This window comes from Aulonocara sp. 'chitande type north' Nkhata Bay, linkage group LG15 (genome assembly GCF_057382095.1).
Source record: "Aulonocara sp. 'chitande type north' Nkhata Bay isolate Kocher_YH1m ecotype deep benthic linkage group LG15, A_spYH_male_GT1.1, whole genome shotgun sequence".
Taxonomy (NCBI): Eukaryota; Metazoa; Chordata; class Actinopteri; order Cichliformes; family Cichlidae; genus Aulonocara; species Aulonocara sp. 'chitande type north' Nkhata Bay.
Genome location: NC_141358.1, coordinates 28,269,185 through 28,284,708, shown reverse-complemented (window position 1 = coordinate 28,284,708; position 15,524 = coordinate 28,269,185). Strand labels below are relative to the sequence as shown.

Here is a 15,524-nt window from a genome sequence, read left to right as displayed (position 1 = left end):
TGGAAGAAAGTTTTATTCTCTGATGAGAAAAAATTTAACCTTGATGGTCCTGATGGTGTCCAACATTACTGGCATGACAAGCAGATCTCACCTGCGATGTTTTCTACATGCCATAGTGGAGGGGGCACCATAATGGTCTGGGGTGCTTTTTCCTTCAGTGGAACAATGGAGCTTCAGGAGGTGCAGGAGCGTCAAACGGCCATTGGCTATGTCCAGATGTTGCAGAGAGCATCCTTCATGACTGAGAACACTCGTCTGTGTACTAACAATCGGTATTTTTCAACAAGACAATGCTATAGTACACAATGTCCACAGGACAAGGTACTTCTTCCAGTAAAATAACATCTATCATGTGTGTTCCCCTGATCTAAATCCAATTGAGAACCTTTCAGGACGGATGGTAAGGGTACTTAACAAAAATGGAAAACAGTTCCAGACAGTAGATGCCCTTCATGTGGCCGTCTTCACCCCTTGGAGAATGGTCCCAGACACCTCATGGAAACTCTTGCATCAAGCATGCCGCAACGAATACGAATATTTGAAATGAACAGCAATAACGGTGAAGCTACTCATTACTGAGTTCATGTTTGGAATTTGATTTCTGTTTTGGGGGGTTTACGGGGTTCTTTGCAGGTGTGGTCTTAAACTTTTGATCAGCTGTAACAGCCTGTTTCAGTTTAGGCGTTGTTTTCAATAAATTGCATGTTCAAAGAATGTTTTGTCTCACTCCCATTTCTTCTTGTTGCATGTTAAAGCTCTACTTAGAACCTTGTTAAGATCCAACAATGCAAAATGCGATTTTATGCCATTTTTAAGTGGTCTTAAACTTTTGATTTGGACTGTATTTTCATTAATTTGGACTGTAAAGACTTATAATTCTATGGCACTGATTAATCCACAGATGAACATGTATCTTGTTAGCGTGTTTGTGTGTGTTGGAAATTTTTTAGGTTGGTTTGTATAAAATTAGCTCTTTTAATTAGAAACTTTTTTTTTTAACTCTAAACAAGCTCTGAGAAAGACCTTACTCCACACTTTGCTAGCTAGCACACCCAGCTTCACATTTTCAAAACAGTAATGTTTATGTATCTTCTGTAAAGACACCAAAATCCAACCTGACTCTGATGCATCCATCGGTTTGAGAATGGGTGTGTGTTGGCGTCAGGTTCCAGAAGTCCATTATATTCTAGTTGATTTATCAATTGTGTGTTTCAGGAAGGTCAAAGAGCTGAGCAGTGGATCTGCATCTGGGAAGGCCTCCATGTTGACCAGTAAAGGTAGCTTACTGACACTCAGGCCTGATCGACTTCAAAGTCAGTCTCTATATGAGTGTCTTTACTGTTTTCATGTCTCTTACAGATGACTCTTTAAGGACAGCTCACTTCAGCATGGGAGCCCAGTCTGCCTCCTCCATGCCAGTCCTGATCCGTAGCAACACCACTAGTCTCCTGGACAGGGCCAGTACGCTGGACCAGAGAGACCACAGGACCAGTAATCTAGAGCAGAGAGACCACAGGCCTAATACACTTGACTACAGGACAGTTAACATGGATCACAGGAACAATATAATGGATCACAGAACCAGTACATTGGACCAGAGAGACCACAGAACCAGTACCTTGGATCAGCGAGACCACAGGACCAGTACTCTAGAGCAGAGAGACCACAGGACCAGTACCTTGGATCAGCGCAGTAAAACAATGGATCGGGGGTGCGGCATGAAGGAAGGCCAGTCCAGGAAGCTATCCATGTAAGTTCTTTGTTCTAGCATAAACCTGGGTCCTGTTCCACAACATGGAATTAGAAAAAGTGAGTTCAGGTGCTTTGGGACCAAACAGTTTTGAGGATCATTGAGGATAACTTTCAGAGAGCTCTGTTATTTATTTCTTCCTCCATACAGTTAATGTAAGGACAGTTAATGTAAGGGCAAATTTCTACTGATGTTTAAATCTTTGCAAATATTAAACAATGGTTTAAACTTCGGTGACTGTCCAAAGTTTTCAGTAGTCAATCTATTAGAGGACAGAAACAGCCATCTGTGGACACCACAGAATTACCATGAGATAAGAACCACATCGTAAACTGTTTGATCCACAGTTTATTTTTTATCTACACTTTATTATCTTTTCCCATTACACTCCTGTTTAAAGTTTAAACATAAATCCTTCACCATGATCCAGAATTCAGCTCCTTAGGAGGCCCCACCTTTTATTTTCTAACCACCATGATGGCGGTTTTCTTTGCCCATACAGATGAACGCAAAGCAATAAAGTTATTGATTATTGATTGACCTTTGATCAGCTGATCTCAGGGCTACTGAGTAAGAAGTCTGATCTGGTTTCATTTTCTCATATTTTGCAGAAACAGGAAGTCGAACTCTTTCAGCGTCCAATCGGGACGAGACTGAAGATGATGACATCATCATACCTCCACTAGGCCATTAGCCAGTCAGCATTCAGAAAAGAGTTTCCATTCAGCTTCAGGACATTACCCAGAATACATCAGGACCTCATCAGAGACAGGGGAGTCTGATTCTACCTGTATCTATTGAGAACTGTGTAGACTGATGATCTCATCCTGCCACCTGATTGATTCAGTAAAAGAGTCCACCCACAAATTGTTGCTGTGTTCTTATTGGTTAAAGCAGGGGTCTCAAACTCGTGGCCCGGGGGGGGGGCTCCCTATGTTAATGTGAAGAAATATAATGCAGTTTGATCTGTGAAGTTACTTTTTTTGTTAGGGAGGATTTGTTTGTTGTTGAGTGCAATGTTAAAACAAGTTCTTTAAAAAGCCAAAAATGGACAGCAAGGCAATGTGACCAGAGTACAAACATGCTGAGGGATTGGCTGTGTTAGTTCAGTGAGAGTCAAAAACTAATGTGTACACTGCATTTTTATTCTGTTAAATATGAACAAAATGATAGCAGAAGTGCTGCCACATGTCTAGCCAGAAAGAGAGGACCAACATGTTTATTTGGTCATTCAATGAAAGGCTTCCGTTAGTTAAGAGAGAGAGAAAAAAATTGTCTTGTCAATATACAATATTTGAATTTTTTTTAAAAACCAAACAAACAAACACTACATATTAGGAAATATTTGTGGGTGTTTTCTTGTTTGTTTCTTTTGTACTACTTGAACATTAAAGTGGCCCTCCAATGAGACGACAGTGCCAGGAGTGGCACACAGCTCATTTAAGTTTGACACCCCTGGGTAAAAGGTTTCAGCTGCTGTCCTGTGACTTTTTTCTCTGAGCTTCTCTCATAGTGTCATTTCAATAAAAGTTCATATGATCCAAAGATCAGAAAAAAGTGAATATCAATCCCACTCCACCTGCAGCATTAACACGTTTCCTTACTGGTTATCTAACAAAGTCATACATAATCAATCACCAGTCACGGTGAACAAACCAGGACTGAAAAACCCTACATGTAATGCAGTACTTTTACTTGATATTTGTACATCAGCGGAGGTTGAGAATACTTCTTCCACAGGTGAGCACCTATGAACACATCAGTACTGCGGAGGATTCACGTTAAATAGGTTTAATATAAATGCAACAGCACAGGATACACAACATGCTAATCAGCTGTAAACACAATGTGCAGCTGATGGAGAGGTCTACATCAGAGTTTCACATAGAAGTTTCAAAAGTGGAAAAGAATTTAAAAAAAACAACAGTTAAAACAAACAAAAATAAAATATCAGAGCTAACTTACTGAAATTACTGATGAATATTATCTATATTCTCTGTGAAACTATGGCCTCAGTCACACTAGAGGAAAAAACAGGAGAGTAACCTTCATGTGACCAGGAGAAATCAGCCAATGACTGCACTGAATTCTTTTCACGTCTGGGGCTGATTGTAAGTAATCCGGCAACCTATCACTCAATCATCTAACTTATAAACACAGACAGATTGCCAACATGGATAAATTACTCAGCCTTAAAACTTTGGCTCTGTCCTGTCGCACTTTACTCAGTACTCACTTTGAGCGTTAACCCTAACATATCCCTGCTCCACAGTGATACTGGGACTTCTGAAAAAGTTGATTCTGTTCGTCTGGACGTTTTCAGTGAGAAACGTTTTGTCATCATCAGGTGACTTCTTCAGTCTCAAGTCACTGCAGGTTTCCAACCTTATAAACAGTACATGATAGGTTCAAGCTACAAACCTATTCGCTGGAACGTTGAAGACAATATAATTACACAGCAAGCAAGACACGAAGTAGGCAAAGTTCTTCATGTTTCTCGTGCACGGGAGAGAACCGGACAAACGCCGTTCCTTCGCTTGACCCCAGTTGCTCTCGTCCACTCCCCCGTAACACTGCTCTTTTATTGAGGTTACATGAATATACATAGGTTCATTAACATATTTAACATATGACGTCTACATACAAACAAAGAGTACGTTACCTGTGTGTTGTGTAAGTGTGTGTGTGTGTGGGGTCAGAGTGTGACCCCATAAATGACTTCCCTAAACCTGCTGGTCTGGAAGTCCAGCAGTTCATCTAAACAAAAGGCACTTAGCCTAAAACAGGTATAGATACGTTTATCCTACCATAAAACAATAAGACAAGGTACGACCTCTCCCATGCTCCCAGAGTGCTCTCTAATGCACACAAAGTTTGCAGACTATCAAGGATCAAACCTCTACCAATCTACAACTAATTATAAAACTCTAAGCATATATAAGTAGATATTTCTAAGCATAAATGACAATCAACAATACAAAACCTAACAGTACATTTGCACAATGACTAAAACCAGCCCACTGAATAATGGGCTGCGAGGTCAGTTCCTTGATCAATTATATGCAACTTGTCATGACCATTGGTCAACCACTATTGATCAATAGCCATGAGTACCATTCACAGAGAGAAATTCAGTGGGCTAGTTTCAGTTATTGTGCAAATGTACTGTTTATAAGGTTGGAAACCTGCAGTCAGCTGAGACTGAAGAAGTCACCTTATGATGACGAAACGTTTCTCCCACTGAAAACGTCCAGATGAACAGAATCAACTTTTTGGGGATTTCCTTAACTAGATGATTGAGCATGCATCAAGACAAATACTGGGATTTGACTTAAACTGAGCAAAACTGAACTTGATGGAGCATCAAGGAGAGGAAGAAGGAGAATCCCAACACACTGTGGATGCAAGGTCCTATTGCCTTTTAGAGCAGAGTGGCTTTAAAAGTCTTTATTCTTCACAGAGATCAGTACACAACAAAAACGTGTGCGCACACACAGAGCTACATTCATATTTCCTTCTTTTACTTCCCTCAATAGGCCATAATGCAAAATGTATCTCTGCCAACATGCAGCTATTAATGTGGCCATATTAATGTTTGAACGTCACAATATGTTAAATGGGTTCAATTAATGCGTGCAAAGACTTACGCATTCTCCAAATACAAGACAAATGTTTACCACACAAGAACTAAATCCAGCTGTGCCATGTATGTGTCAAACTGCAACAACAGAAAATGCGGCCAGTTTAAAGAAAGAAGTGATAAAAATTTATACTCAGTAGATTCTTAAGAAAACAGACCGCTTTGATGAAGGATTTTTCTTCTGCATTCCTGCCTCAACTGTGAACTTGGGAAGGAGTCTTGCTCCATTCACTGAGATCAAAGGCAATCTTTCAGAGTCTGAGGGAATAAAATGAAAATGACTCAACTCTGTATCACATCACCATGGACCACGGGTGTTGATTCTTTCATTCAGGAGTGTGTCTGTTCTTCTTTATGGGTCCATTAAAGCAGCTCTAGAACCATTTACCTAGTAATTCTTTAGAGATGCCCTCATAGCAACGCTTTCTTACTGTGGATACAGAACTCCAAAATATGAAAATCTTCTTACTAATTGATCAACCCTTTATCACATCTTAATCCACCAATGTTGGCCTGAAGACAGCAGCTGAGTAGGAGTGGTTCCTCTAATAACTACTTTCTGTCTTCAAAGTGACCATCTCAAAGCTTCACAGAGATCACAAGGTGACTGCATACGGTCACACCGTGATCTCCAACCATTGTTTTTCCTAGTGTGACTGTGCTCTTATTGATAATGATAAAGATGTTACAGTCAGATGTCAGAGAGAATGTTACAGACAAGCCGCTAATGGGACGCTAACAGAATTAATAATGTAAATCGCTGTTATATATCTAGCTAATATTTGTCACAGGACATCATTAGAAGATGGGACGGGGGGGGGGTGACTGTTTGCCGCCGGGGAGGCTTGGGTTGGTGTTTGGGCCCATTTATTTGCAGGTGGGGTCGTTGACTCGGCCAATGAACATCAGGCCACTGGTGCTTTGATGGTAGATGATGAAGATGAAGGGTCTGTTGAATGTCAGTCGAGGAGGAGGTGAGGAGAACACTGCATTTCCGGCGCTGGTGTCACTGCTGCTCTCTTCAACGGAGATGACGGACGTATGATACACCTGAGTGGAGAAGAAACCACAGCAGAATCTCGATTATTTAAACCAGGGTTAGGCACCTCCAGGCCTCGAGTGCCGGTGTCCTGGAGGTTTTAGATGTGTCCTTGATCCAACACAGCTGATTTAAAGGGCTAAATGACTCCTCAGCATTTCTCGAAGTTCTCCAGAGGCCTGGTAATGAACTAATCATTTGATTCAGGTGTGTTAACCCAGGGTGCGATTCAAAACCTGCAGGACACCGGCACGCGAGGCCTGGAGTTCGACACCCCTGATTTAAACCTTTCCTGAATAAATCAACACAGATGTCATCATCAGGTGATCAAATCTCTGTGACCATGGACACTCTAAAATATGGACGTAATGTCTGGGTCTGAAAAGTGAAGCGAACACTGAAATGACTTAAACCTGTATTCTCTGTAATGGCAACTTGAAGGAGATAACTGAGGGCAAAAAGGTTTCTAGTCCTTTATGAAATTTGGTGGTGAAAAGGGCTTCCTGACCTCTGACCACAGTTCAGGGCTCAGTCCTATGTTTCAGAAAGGATGATGACCCAGGGGACGCTTGTGATCACATAAAAAGTGATTGACCGGCAACTTTTTACCCCTTTTGGCTGGATGTTAGATGCTCCAGGCTCTTGTTTTTTGTTTTTTTGTTTTTTTATTTATACAGCGCCAAATCTCAGCAACGGTTGCCTCAAGGTGCTTTATATTGTAATGTAGACCCTACAATAATACATACAGAGAAAAATCCAACAGTCATATGATGCCACTTTGGCAACAGTGGGAAGGAAAAACTGGTAAAAACCATAGGCCCACCCCAGTGCATGCTGGTCCTATACCAGTCCTTTTACTTACAGAAAATGGTCCTAGAGTTCTTCCTACCTGACTTAACAAGATAAACAATAACAACAAAAAAAGAAAAAGAAGTATTAACCTACAAATTAAACTAGCAAACAACCCGAAAATATGAGTAAACCAACAACAAGCTTTAACAAATTTCAAAAATAATAAAAATAAAGAATAAATAGCTCCAACACCTGGAATTACAGGTTTAACCATAAAGAGAATTTATTCTGAACTCTGCCCTTTGATGTCATCACAACCCCCCTCCAGGTGGTTGTGATGACATCACAACCCCCTCCAGGTGGAGATGCCTCATATCCAAACAGCTCTTAATGTGGCAGACACTCACCTGTTTAAGTTTGGACCCTTCAGCTCCACCCATGTTGCTGAGGTCAGCGTCATCCTGAAACACCTGGGTGATGTCAAGAGTCTGCAGTGCATCCTTAAGTGAGTATGAACGGTCCAATGAAAAGCGAGGAAACTGTACCTCCAATTTCCTATTTACAAAAGAAGAACATTTATTTCCTGGTTTTAATTAAGAAGCCAGTGGGAGGAAGAACAGTATAGGAGGGAGGGAGGAAGGAAGGAAGGAAGGAAGGAAGGAAAGGAAAGGAAAGGAAAGGAAAGGAAAGGAAAGGAAAGGAAAGGAAAGGAAAGGAAGAGGGCCTCACGTCTTCTTCAGCTGGCGGATCCAGGCCTGGATCTTATCAGCCGTAACTTCCTCCTCCACGGCGGTGACGTCCACACCTTCATCGGGAAGCACGGCCAACATGGCTGCACCGTCTGTCATCGGCAGCTTCAGCACGCCAGCCTTCACCGCAGCATCGTACGCCAGCAAGTACTTATCGGCCCTAAACATCATCGGAACCATGACGACATGATAGCTATCCACATAGAACCGCTCGTCCTGAGTGGACGACGCATTAAAGGGCGGAGTGAAGCTTGCTGAAACACACAGAAACTTTATTTGAACATATTATTGAGACAAGCTGCAGTTCTTCTGACGTCCAGCAGAGGAGTCATGCACAGGACTGTTAGTGACCTACGGTATTAACGTCCTGACACTTTAATTGGTGTGGAGATTTTAAGCATGTTGATGCGGACTCCATGCTATCGGCATACCGGCAGAGCGTGGATCAAGAACACAGGACAATCAAAAGAGCTGTCACACCTTAGTTCAAAGACTGAGGAGGTGGAGTTGTGGAGCCTCGCAGGACTGCTTCAACACTCTAAGTCCTGCCCTCTGGCAGATGATACATACCTCTGTAGGCTGTAACGGCGGCGAGCAGCAGCTGGGTCTGATGGTCCACTTCGGAAATGAAATCCTGGACCTGGTCTACAGTCTGCTCCAGCGCCCACTGGTTGATGGTGTTGATGGCTTCATAAGCATTTGTGTAGTCCACACCCTGAACTGTGCCTCCGAGCTTGGTCTGAACCAGGTTCAGGTAGGACGAGGCCACTTGGACACTCTGAGAGGGGAAGATGGCCGCACCCTGCTGCAGAGAGACTGTCGGAATGGCGTTCCTCAGAGTCTGAAACACATCTGAGCACAGGAGCACCACTTAGAACCTGAACCACAACCAGAATCTGGTGACCCTTGACCTTAAACCCACCTGGGAGTGTCTGAGCGTCCAGCCTGGTCAGCGTAAGTCCCGCCTGCAACTGCTCGCGGGTCTGTCCGTTGGTGGCACTCAGCAGCACTGTCAGAGCAGCAGACAAAGTGAACGGACACAGTAGGACGTTCTCGTCAGTGCGGGCGGCGAGTACTCGGTACAGACGGGCGCCAAAGTCCGCGTTCCTGCTGATCAGGTCCTGCAGAGCACTGGTCTCTGAGGAGGCGGGGCTTAGCAGGAGTACGAGGACAATGCTGACCAATGAGATGGGGCCCGGGTGAGTCATGGCGTCCTGCGTGTTAGATAAACAAAGCCTGAACCTGTGCTGTACAGTGGGGCAAAAAAGTATTTAGTCAGCCACCGATTGTGCAAGTTCCCCCACTTAAAATGATGACAGAGGTCAGTAATTTGCACCAGAGGTACACTTCAACTGTGAGAGACAGAATGTGAAAAAAAAATCCATGAATCCACATGGTAGGATTTGTAAAGAATTTATTCGTAAATTAGGGTGGAAAATAAGTATTTGGTCACCTCAAACAAGGAAAATCTCTGGCTCTCACAGACCTGTAACGTCTTCTGTAAGAAGCTTTTCTGTCCCCCACTCGTTACCTGTATGAATGGTACCTGTTTGAACTCATCATCTGTATAAAAGACACCTGTCCACAGCCTCAAACAGTCAGACTCCAAACTCCGCCATGGCCAAGACCAAAGAGCTTTCGAAGGACACCAGGAAAAGTATTGTAGACCTGCACCACACTGGGAAGAGTGAATCTACAATAGGCAAGCAGCTTGGTGTGAAAAAATCAACTGTGGGAGCAATCATCAGAAAATGGAAGACATACAAGACCACTGATAATCTCCCTCGATCTGGGGCTCCACGCAAGATCTCATCCCGTGGGGTCAAAATGATCATGAGAACGGTGAGCAAAGATCCCAGAACCACACGGGGGGACCTGGTGAATGACCTGCAGAGAGCTGGGACCAAAGTAACAAAGGTCACCATCAGTAACACACTACAACGGCAGGGAATCAAATCCCGCAGTGCCAGACGTGTTCCGCTGCTGAAGCCAGTGCATGTCCAGGCCCGTCTGAAGTTTGCCAGAGAGCACATGGATGATACAGCAGAGGATTGGGAGAATGTCATGTGGTCAGATGAAACCAAAGTAGAACTTTTTGGTATAAACTCAACTCGTCGTGTTTGGAGGAAGAAGAATACTGAGTTGCATCCCAAGAACACCATACCTACTGTGAAGCATTGGGGTGGAAACATCATGCTATGGGGCTGTTTTTCTGCCAAGGGGACAGGACGACTGATCCGTGTTAAGGACAGAATGAATGGGGCCATGTATCGTGAGATTTTGAGCCAAAACCTCCTTCCATCAGTGAGAACTTTGAAGATGAAACGAGGCTGGGTCTTCCAACATGACAATGATCCAAAACACACCGCCCGGGCAACAAAGGAGTGGCTCCGTAAGAAGCATTTGAAAGTCCTGGAGTGGCCTAGCCAGTCTCCAGACCTCAACCCCATAGAAAATCTGTGGCGGGAGTTGAAAGTCCGTGTTGCTCGGCCACAGCCCCAAAACATCACTGCTCTCGAGAAGATCTGCATGGAGGAATGGGCCAAAATACCAGCTACTGTGTGTAAAAACCTGGTAAAGACCTATAGTAAACATTTGACCTCTGTTATTGCCAACAAAGGTTATGTTACAAAGTATTGAGTTGTATTTTTGTTATTGACCAAATACTTATTTTCCACCCTGATTTACGAATAAATTCTTTACAAATCCTACCATGTGGATTCATGGATTTTTTTTCACATTCTGTCTCTCACAGTTGAAGTGTACCTCTGGTGCAAATTACTGACCTCTGTCATCATTTTAGGTGGGGGAACTTGCACAATCGGTGGCTGACTAAATACTTTTTTGCCCCACTGTATACCTGGGGTCCGTTCTTCGTACCTCGCTTACTACATCCAAGATCAAATCATCGCGCCTACTTTGACCTCGCTATCCCGGTTCTCCGAACACACCTGTTGTTGACGATTAGTATAGCTGGATGAAGTAATGTGAGATCACTGGGTGGCTTAACAGGGGCTACGCATCGATAGTAGAAACATTGATTGGCAACCCTTTGATTGGTCAGCGAAAATGTCAAAGGAGCGCGCTCAGTATTTTTCGGCAGCAGAGCAAGAACTCTTGATTGAGGGATTTCAGGAGTTTCAGAGTTTAATTAAAATGCAAGGGAACACTGCAAAGGCTGCAAAAGCAAGGCTGGCAGAAAGTTGCTGACAAATTAAACTCGTAAGTAATTTAATAATAATAATAATAATGGATTGGATTTATATAGCGCTTTTCAAGGCACCCAAAGCGCTTTACAATGCCACTATTCATTCCCCCTCACATTCACACACTGGTGGAGGCAGCTACGGTTGTAGCCACAGCTGCCCTGGGGCAGACTGACAGAAGCCAGGCTGCCATATCGCGCCATCGGCCCCTCTGGCCAACACCAGTAGGCGGTAGGGTACATTTATTATATTATATTACATTATATCATATTATATTATATTACATTATATCCTCTATCACATTAGAGCCACAACAGGACCCACTAGAACATGTGAACAAGTAAAAGTGAAATATAAGAATATTCTACAGCATGGTAATATTTATCACTTATATTGCTTTTAGTCTCTTGAAAAGAGACCCTGAAATAATCTGTTTGTTTGTTTATAACAGCAACCAGGAAAAGGGCAGAGCAAAAAAAGACAGGTGGTGGTCCTGCACCCCCTCGTCAACCAGTTGGTTAAGTAAATAATACCCTCACGGGAAAATCGATATCTCTCTATGAGCACACTGTCGCGCTGAGCTAAAGGATCCTGTCTATCCCGCAATATACGCTGAATTCTGAAAACTCTCCTTATCAATCTTGCACCTTCCGCAATGGGTGGCTGCGACAGACTTCCCAAATCCACCTTCGCTTTTATAGCCGTGGTCTCTCATCTTGCTTACATGAAGTAACTTACAATTACAACTCTAAAATATGAATTACATCTGAAATAATCAAATACATGAAATAGAATGATTAATAGTACATTTCCCTTTTTTAAGGAAATGACCTGTATGTATCTGTATGAAATCAATAAAAGAATCAAGTGCTGCATTATCTTTAGTTACATTGATAATATTTATTTATGGACAAACAGTGGTAAAATATCGCTGTTGCTTTCGTATAAATGAAGCGGACATACCTGAGTGGCCGCGATCTAATCCAGTTTACATAAAGTAAGCCTGCTCCCAAGCAGGTTTACGCTTACGGATCTGTTGCTATGACAGCAAGTCCCGGATGAGCTTCGGAGAACCGAACGATCCAAGGTCACGCGAAATCGTCAACAATCAAATCCAGCTAACTTACTTAGCGAGGTACGAAGAACGGACCCCTGGGCCCTATTTCAGAAAGCAGGTTTAGAAAACTCAGAGTTAAAAACGATACTCAGGGTTGAGTAACCCTGAACTGTCCAACTCGGAATATTCGGTTTCAGAAAGGCTGATAACAATTAGTTCAATCAACGCAGAGTTGCTTTAACCCCAAATTAAGCGAGCGCACGAGGATACATAAAGCCCTGATCAGTGGAGCACAGATTAAGCGAGTCACCATGGAGACGGAGGGAAAGAAGGCGCGGTCAATGTATCTTACAGCGCTTGAGGCCGAAATTCTGATGGCAGCATATGCCGATAACATGCAAATTTTGCGGAAAAAAAGTAACACAGCCTCAGCTGCAAAAGAAAGGGAGCATGCATGGCAAAGTATAGCCGACAGAGTCAATGCGTGAGTGTTAATTTAAACATTGATCTAGGGATTTACACCCATTTAACACGTTATTTTATTACATTTTATTTTATTTTTTATTTTATACATTTTATTTTGTGATGTGATGTGAGCACAGGTGCAACCCAACAGGCCCCAAACGTTCCTGGCAGCAAGTAAAAATGAAATATAAAAATATAGTCCAAACAGGTAAGGTGTAATTGTATTATGAGCCATAGTGCTTGGTCTGTTTGTCCTATGTAAATCAATTGCAGTTAGAGGCTAATTTTCTTTCTGTAAGCACTTATTGAAATTATCTGAGCACATTACAAGTACATATTTGCTTACTCTGTATGCTCAAATGTGACCCATTATAGCCACTAGAAAAAAAGCGGAGGCCCGAAAAACAGGTGGGGGTCCTCCACCACCACCACTCACAGAGGCTGAGCAGTTGGCTTCCACATTTGTGATAATGTTGGCAGCATCACATATGATCTTCACAGTGCAGAGAACACAAATTAGCATCCATTACTATAATGACATAATTTGTTAGTTTGAAATGCTACAGGGAACCATGTACCTGTACATTAATGCTGTGGAAAGACTTCCTGTTCACATTGCTCCTGATTGGAATGTGAGTGCCATCTATACAGCCAATCACGCCTGGGAACCGTGAGAATAAATGTAAAATTTAAGTAGTAGTTCAAGTATCACCACATCATGAATTAAGTTTTGTTCATCCTGATACCTGCAATTTTGTGGAATCCTTCTTTGATAAATCTTGTGGGTCTATGACCGGGGAACACCACAAACGAGTACAGGAGACGTTTCAGTGCAACTGTAACATTCCTGACTGCCCGACAGACGGTAGCCTTGGAAACGTGCTCAGCGTCACCAATATTATACAGAAAGCTCCCGTTTGCAAAAAAACGAAGTGCAATACAAATAATATGTACAGAACTGAGAGAATGTCCGCGATGTGTCACATGAGCAATATTAGGCCTGAGGATGTTATTCAAATAAATTATAGATTGTGCTGAAAAACGGTAACGTTCACACAGGAAATCATCAGGAAATGATAAAATGTCCAAACGCGCTCTAATCACTCTCTCCCGGCGGAGAGCTCTGCGGAGAATTTGGGCTTCAACATCTACTGGCTCTTCAAGGAAAGGGCAGGCCATGTCTGACACTTCCTGCAGTCAGGTTTCTGACAAAGAGGCGGAGAACGTCAGGGTTAGTTGAAGTAAACCTGCTAGGGGGCAGGTCAGCTTCACGGAGTGTGTCGTCATAGTAACTCACTCAGAATTAATCTAAACTCGCTTTGTGAAACCGAAAACCCAGAGTTTTCGTTAACTCAGGGTATACTTACTCAGAGTTTGCACTAAACCGGCTTCCTGAAATAGGGCCCGGGGCCTTACCTGTGAGGTAAACACGACATCACAATAATCACATGAACAGGTGATCGACCACGTCATCGGTCCATAGGGCCACGCCCTTAACATCTCGTGACGTCATTTGTTTTTGTTTCCATTTCCTGATCAGACTTTTAATGTGAATTAATTCTCGATCACTGATCGATCGCTGATTAGCTGACAACAGGAAGAAAATCAATCACAAATCTTACTGATGATCGAGTCTACCGCTGTAAACAACAGCAAACAACCGACAGGAAACAAACACGCTGGGTCTGACCTGCAGCTGATGTTCAATCTCTGATTTTCGATCTGAAGCTTCACGCGATGTGCATCACCGACCAGCTCCCATTCCGACCCTCACCGGAAACTACAGCTCAGAGTACGACACGCCCATTTCAAAATAAAAGCCGAAACTTTATATTACGTCAAACCAAACTATTTTTTAAACTCAATAAGATCAGCTGATCGGTCATAAAGGATCTCACCCCACTTTGTGGTGTTCATCACGTTCTAGAAACGCAAGTTTTTCTCTTCCGGAAAGCGTCAGTTACCATGGTAACAGACTGTGCCCCTTACCTGGAGAAGATGACAGAGTGGAATTTTTCACTCAGTGAATCACAAAACACCATCATACGACAGGGTATGAGAACAATATATGGAATGTGGAGATAACACGTTGCTGTCCCCTCCTCGTGTCAGTGAAACAAAGCGATCAGTCCCTCAGTGATACATCATCCATCCTCGTTCATGCACGAGGGTGTAACCATCGATAACCTCGCATATCTCCATTACCAGACATTTCGTTTTGCACAAATCCTATCTTCTATATTTGTGTTTTCCTTCTGATCAGACGAAGCTTGCTTCATCGTCCTCATTCTGATTTCCGCCCTGTGTTTATGATTCCAAAGACAAATTGTTTCCTTTATTACTACAACGGAAAGTACGTCCTCGCTAACACAGCGGCACTTTGTCCTGAAACAACAGCTGTAATCTGCACATTACCACTGCTATTTCTTAAAATGACCAATAATGGCTTTTTATTTTTCTAAATGTGGCTGTACCATCCACACCGGTGATTGTCTGCCAAAAACTGCCTTCTTGTTAGTGTATAATATGTGAAACATATATCAAATGTATCCCTCATGAATGATATCACGTCATCTTGAGCAACAAACAACATTCCTGTAACAAGGTAGAAGCCGCAATCAGTTTTTGGCAGTGAGATTTATGTATCCTTTATGTTTGCAGTTTTAAAAAAAATATTGACTTTAAAAATATCTTTTAAGAGTAATCTGACCAAGAGGACAGCTGAAATTGCAACAAATGCAAAAATAGTTCTGTAAATATATTGTAAGTGGACAAAAGGGAGCTGATTGATTATAATGTAAGTGCAATAACACAGTCACAATGATA

At 42.7% G+C, this 15,524-nt stretch overlaps 2 protein-coding genes across 8 annotated transcripts in view; one reads left to right on the top strand and one right to left on the bottom strand.

Annotated features, from left to right (window-relative positions):
- ppp4r4 (protein phosphatase 4, regulatory subunit 4) overlaps positions 1-3,301 on the top strand; it is a 31,001-nt gene extending 27,700 nt beyond the window's left edge. For 4 of the 5 annotated variants that reach the window (XM_086265399.1, XM_086265400.1, XM_086265402.1 and 1 more), the window contains 3 exons: positions 1,216-1,277; positions 1,360-1,750; positions 2,362-3,300. In XM_086265399.1, the coding sequence (XP_086121525.1) occupies positions 1,216-1,277; positions 1,360-1,750; positions 2,362-2,407 (499 nt within the window). In that variant the 3' untranslated portion in view covers positions 2,408-3,300. Of the gene's footprint in view, positions 1-1,215; positions 1,278-1,359; positions 1,751-2,361 lie in introns of all 5 variants that reach the window. The other variant, XM_086265401.1, reaches the window with a different exon arrangement.
- A 224-nt stretch (positions 3,302-3,525) lies between these two features.
- On the bottom strand, positions 3,526-14,559 carry LOC147313317 (protein Z-dependent protease inhibitor-like). Of its 3 annotated transcripts, none has more exons than XM_086265406.1 (6): positions 14,389-14,559; positions 8,893-9,217; positions 8,541-8,822; positions 7,951-8,224; positions 7,629-7,776; positions 3,526-6,440 (listed from the first exon to the last, which is right to left on the bottom strand). In XM_086265406.1, exons 2-6 carry the CDS (start codon positions 9,176-9,178, stop codon positions 6,258-6,260), a joined length of 1,173 nt encoding a protein of 390 aa, XP_086121532.1. In that variant the 5' UTR covers positions 9,179-9,217; positions 14,389-14,559; the 3' UTR covers positions 3,526-6,257. The 3 variants fall into 3 exon arrangements, with proteins under 3 accessions (XP_086121532.1, XP_086121531.1, XP_086121533.1); XM_086265405.1 differs by having other exon boundaries at positions 8,893-9,184; positions 14,389-14,553; XM_086265407.1 differs by lacking the exon at positions 14,389-14,559 and adding an exon at positions 14,321-14,342 and having other exon boundaries at positions 8,893-9,184.
- Positions 14,560-15,524: the final 965 nt, after the last annotated feature.

Excerpts from the sequence above, each read along its gene's own strand:
- LOC147313317 (XM_086265406.1), bottom strand. The coding sequence starts at position 9,178 with ATGACTCACCCGGGCCCCATCTCATTGGTCAGCATTGTCCTCGTACTC. Across the intron at positions 8,225-8,540 it reads CGCCGTTACAGCCTACAGAG|CAAGCTTCACTCCGCCCTTT; the intron begins GTATGTATCATC and ends TGTGTGTTTCAG. Across the intron at positions 7,777-7,950 it reads ATCCGCCAGCTGAAGAAGAC|GAAATTGGAGGTACAGTTTC; the intron begins GTGAGGCCCTCT and ends TTTTGTAAATAG.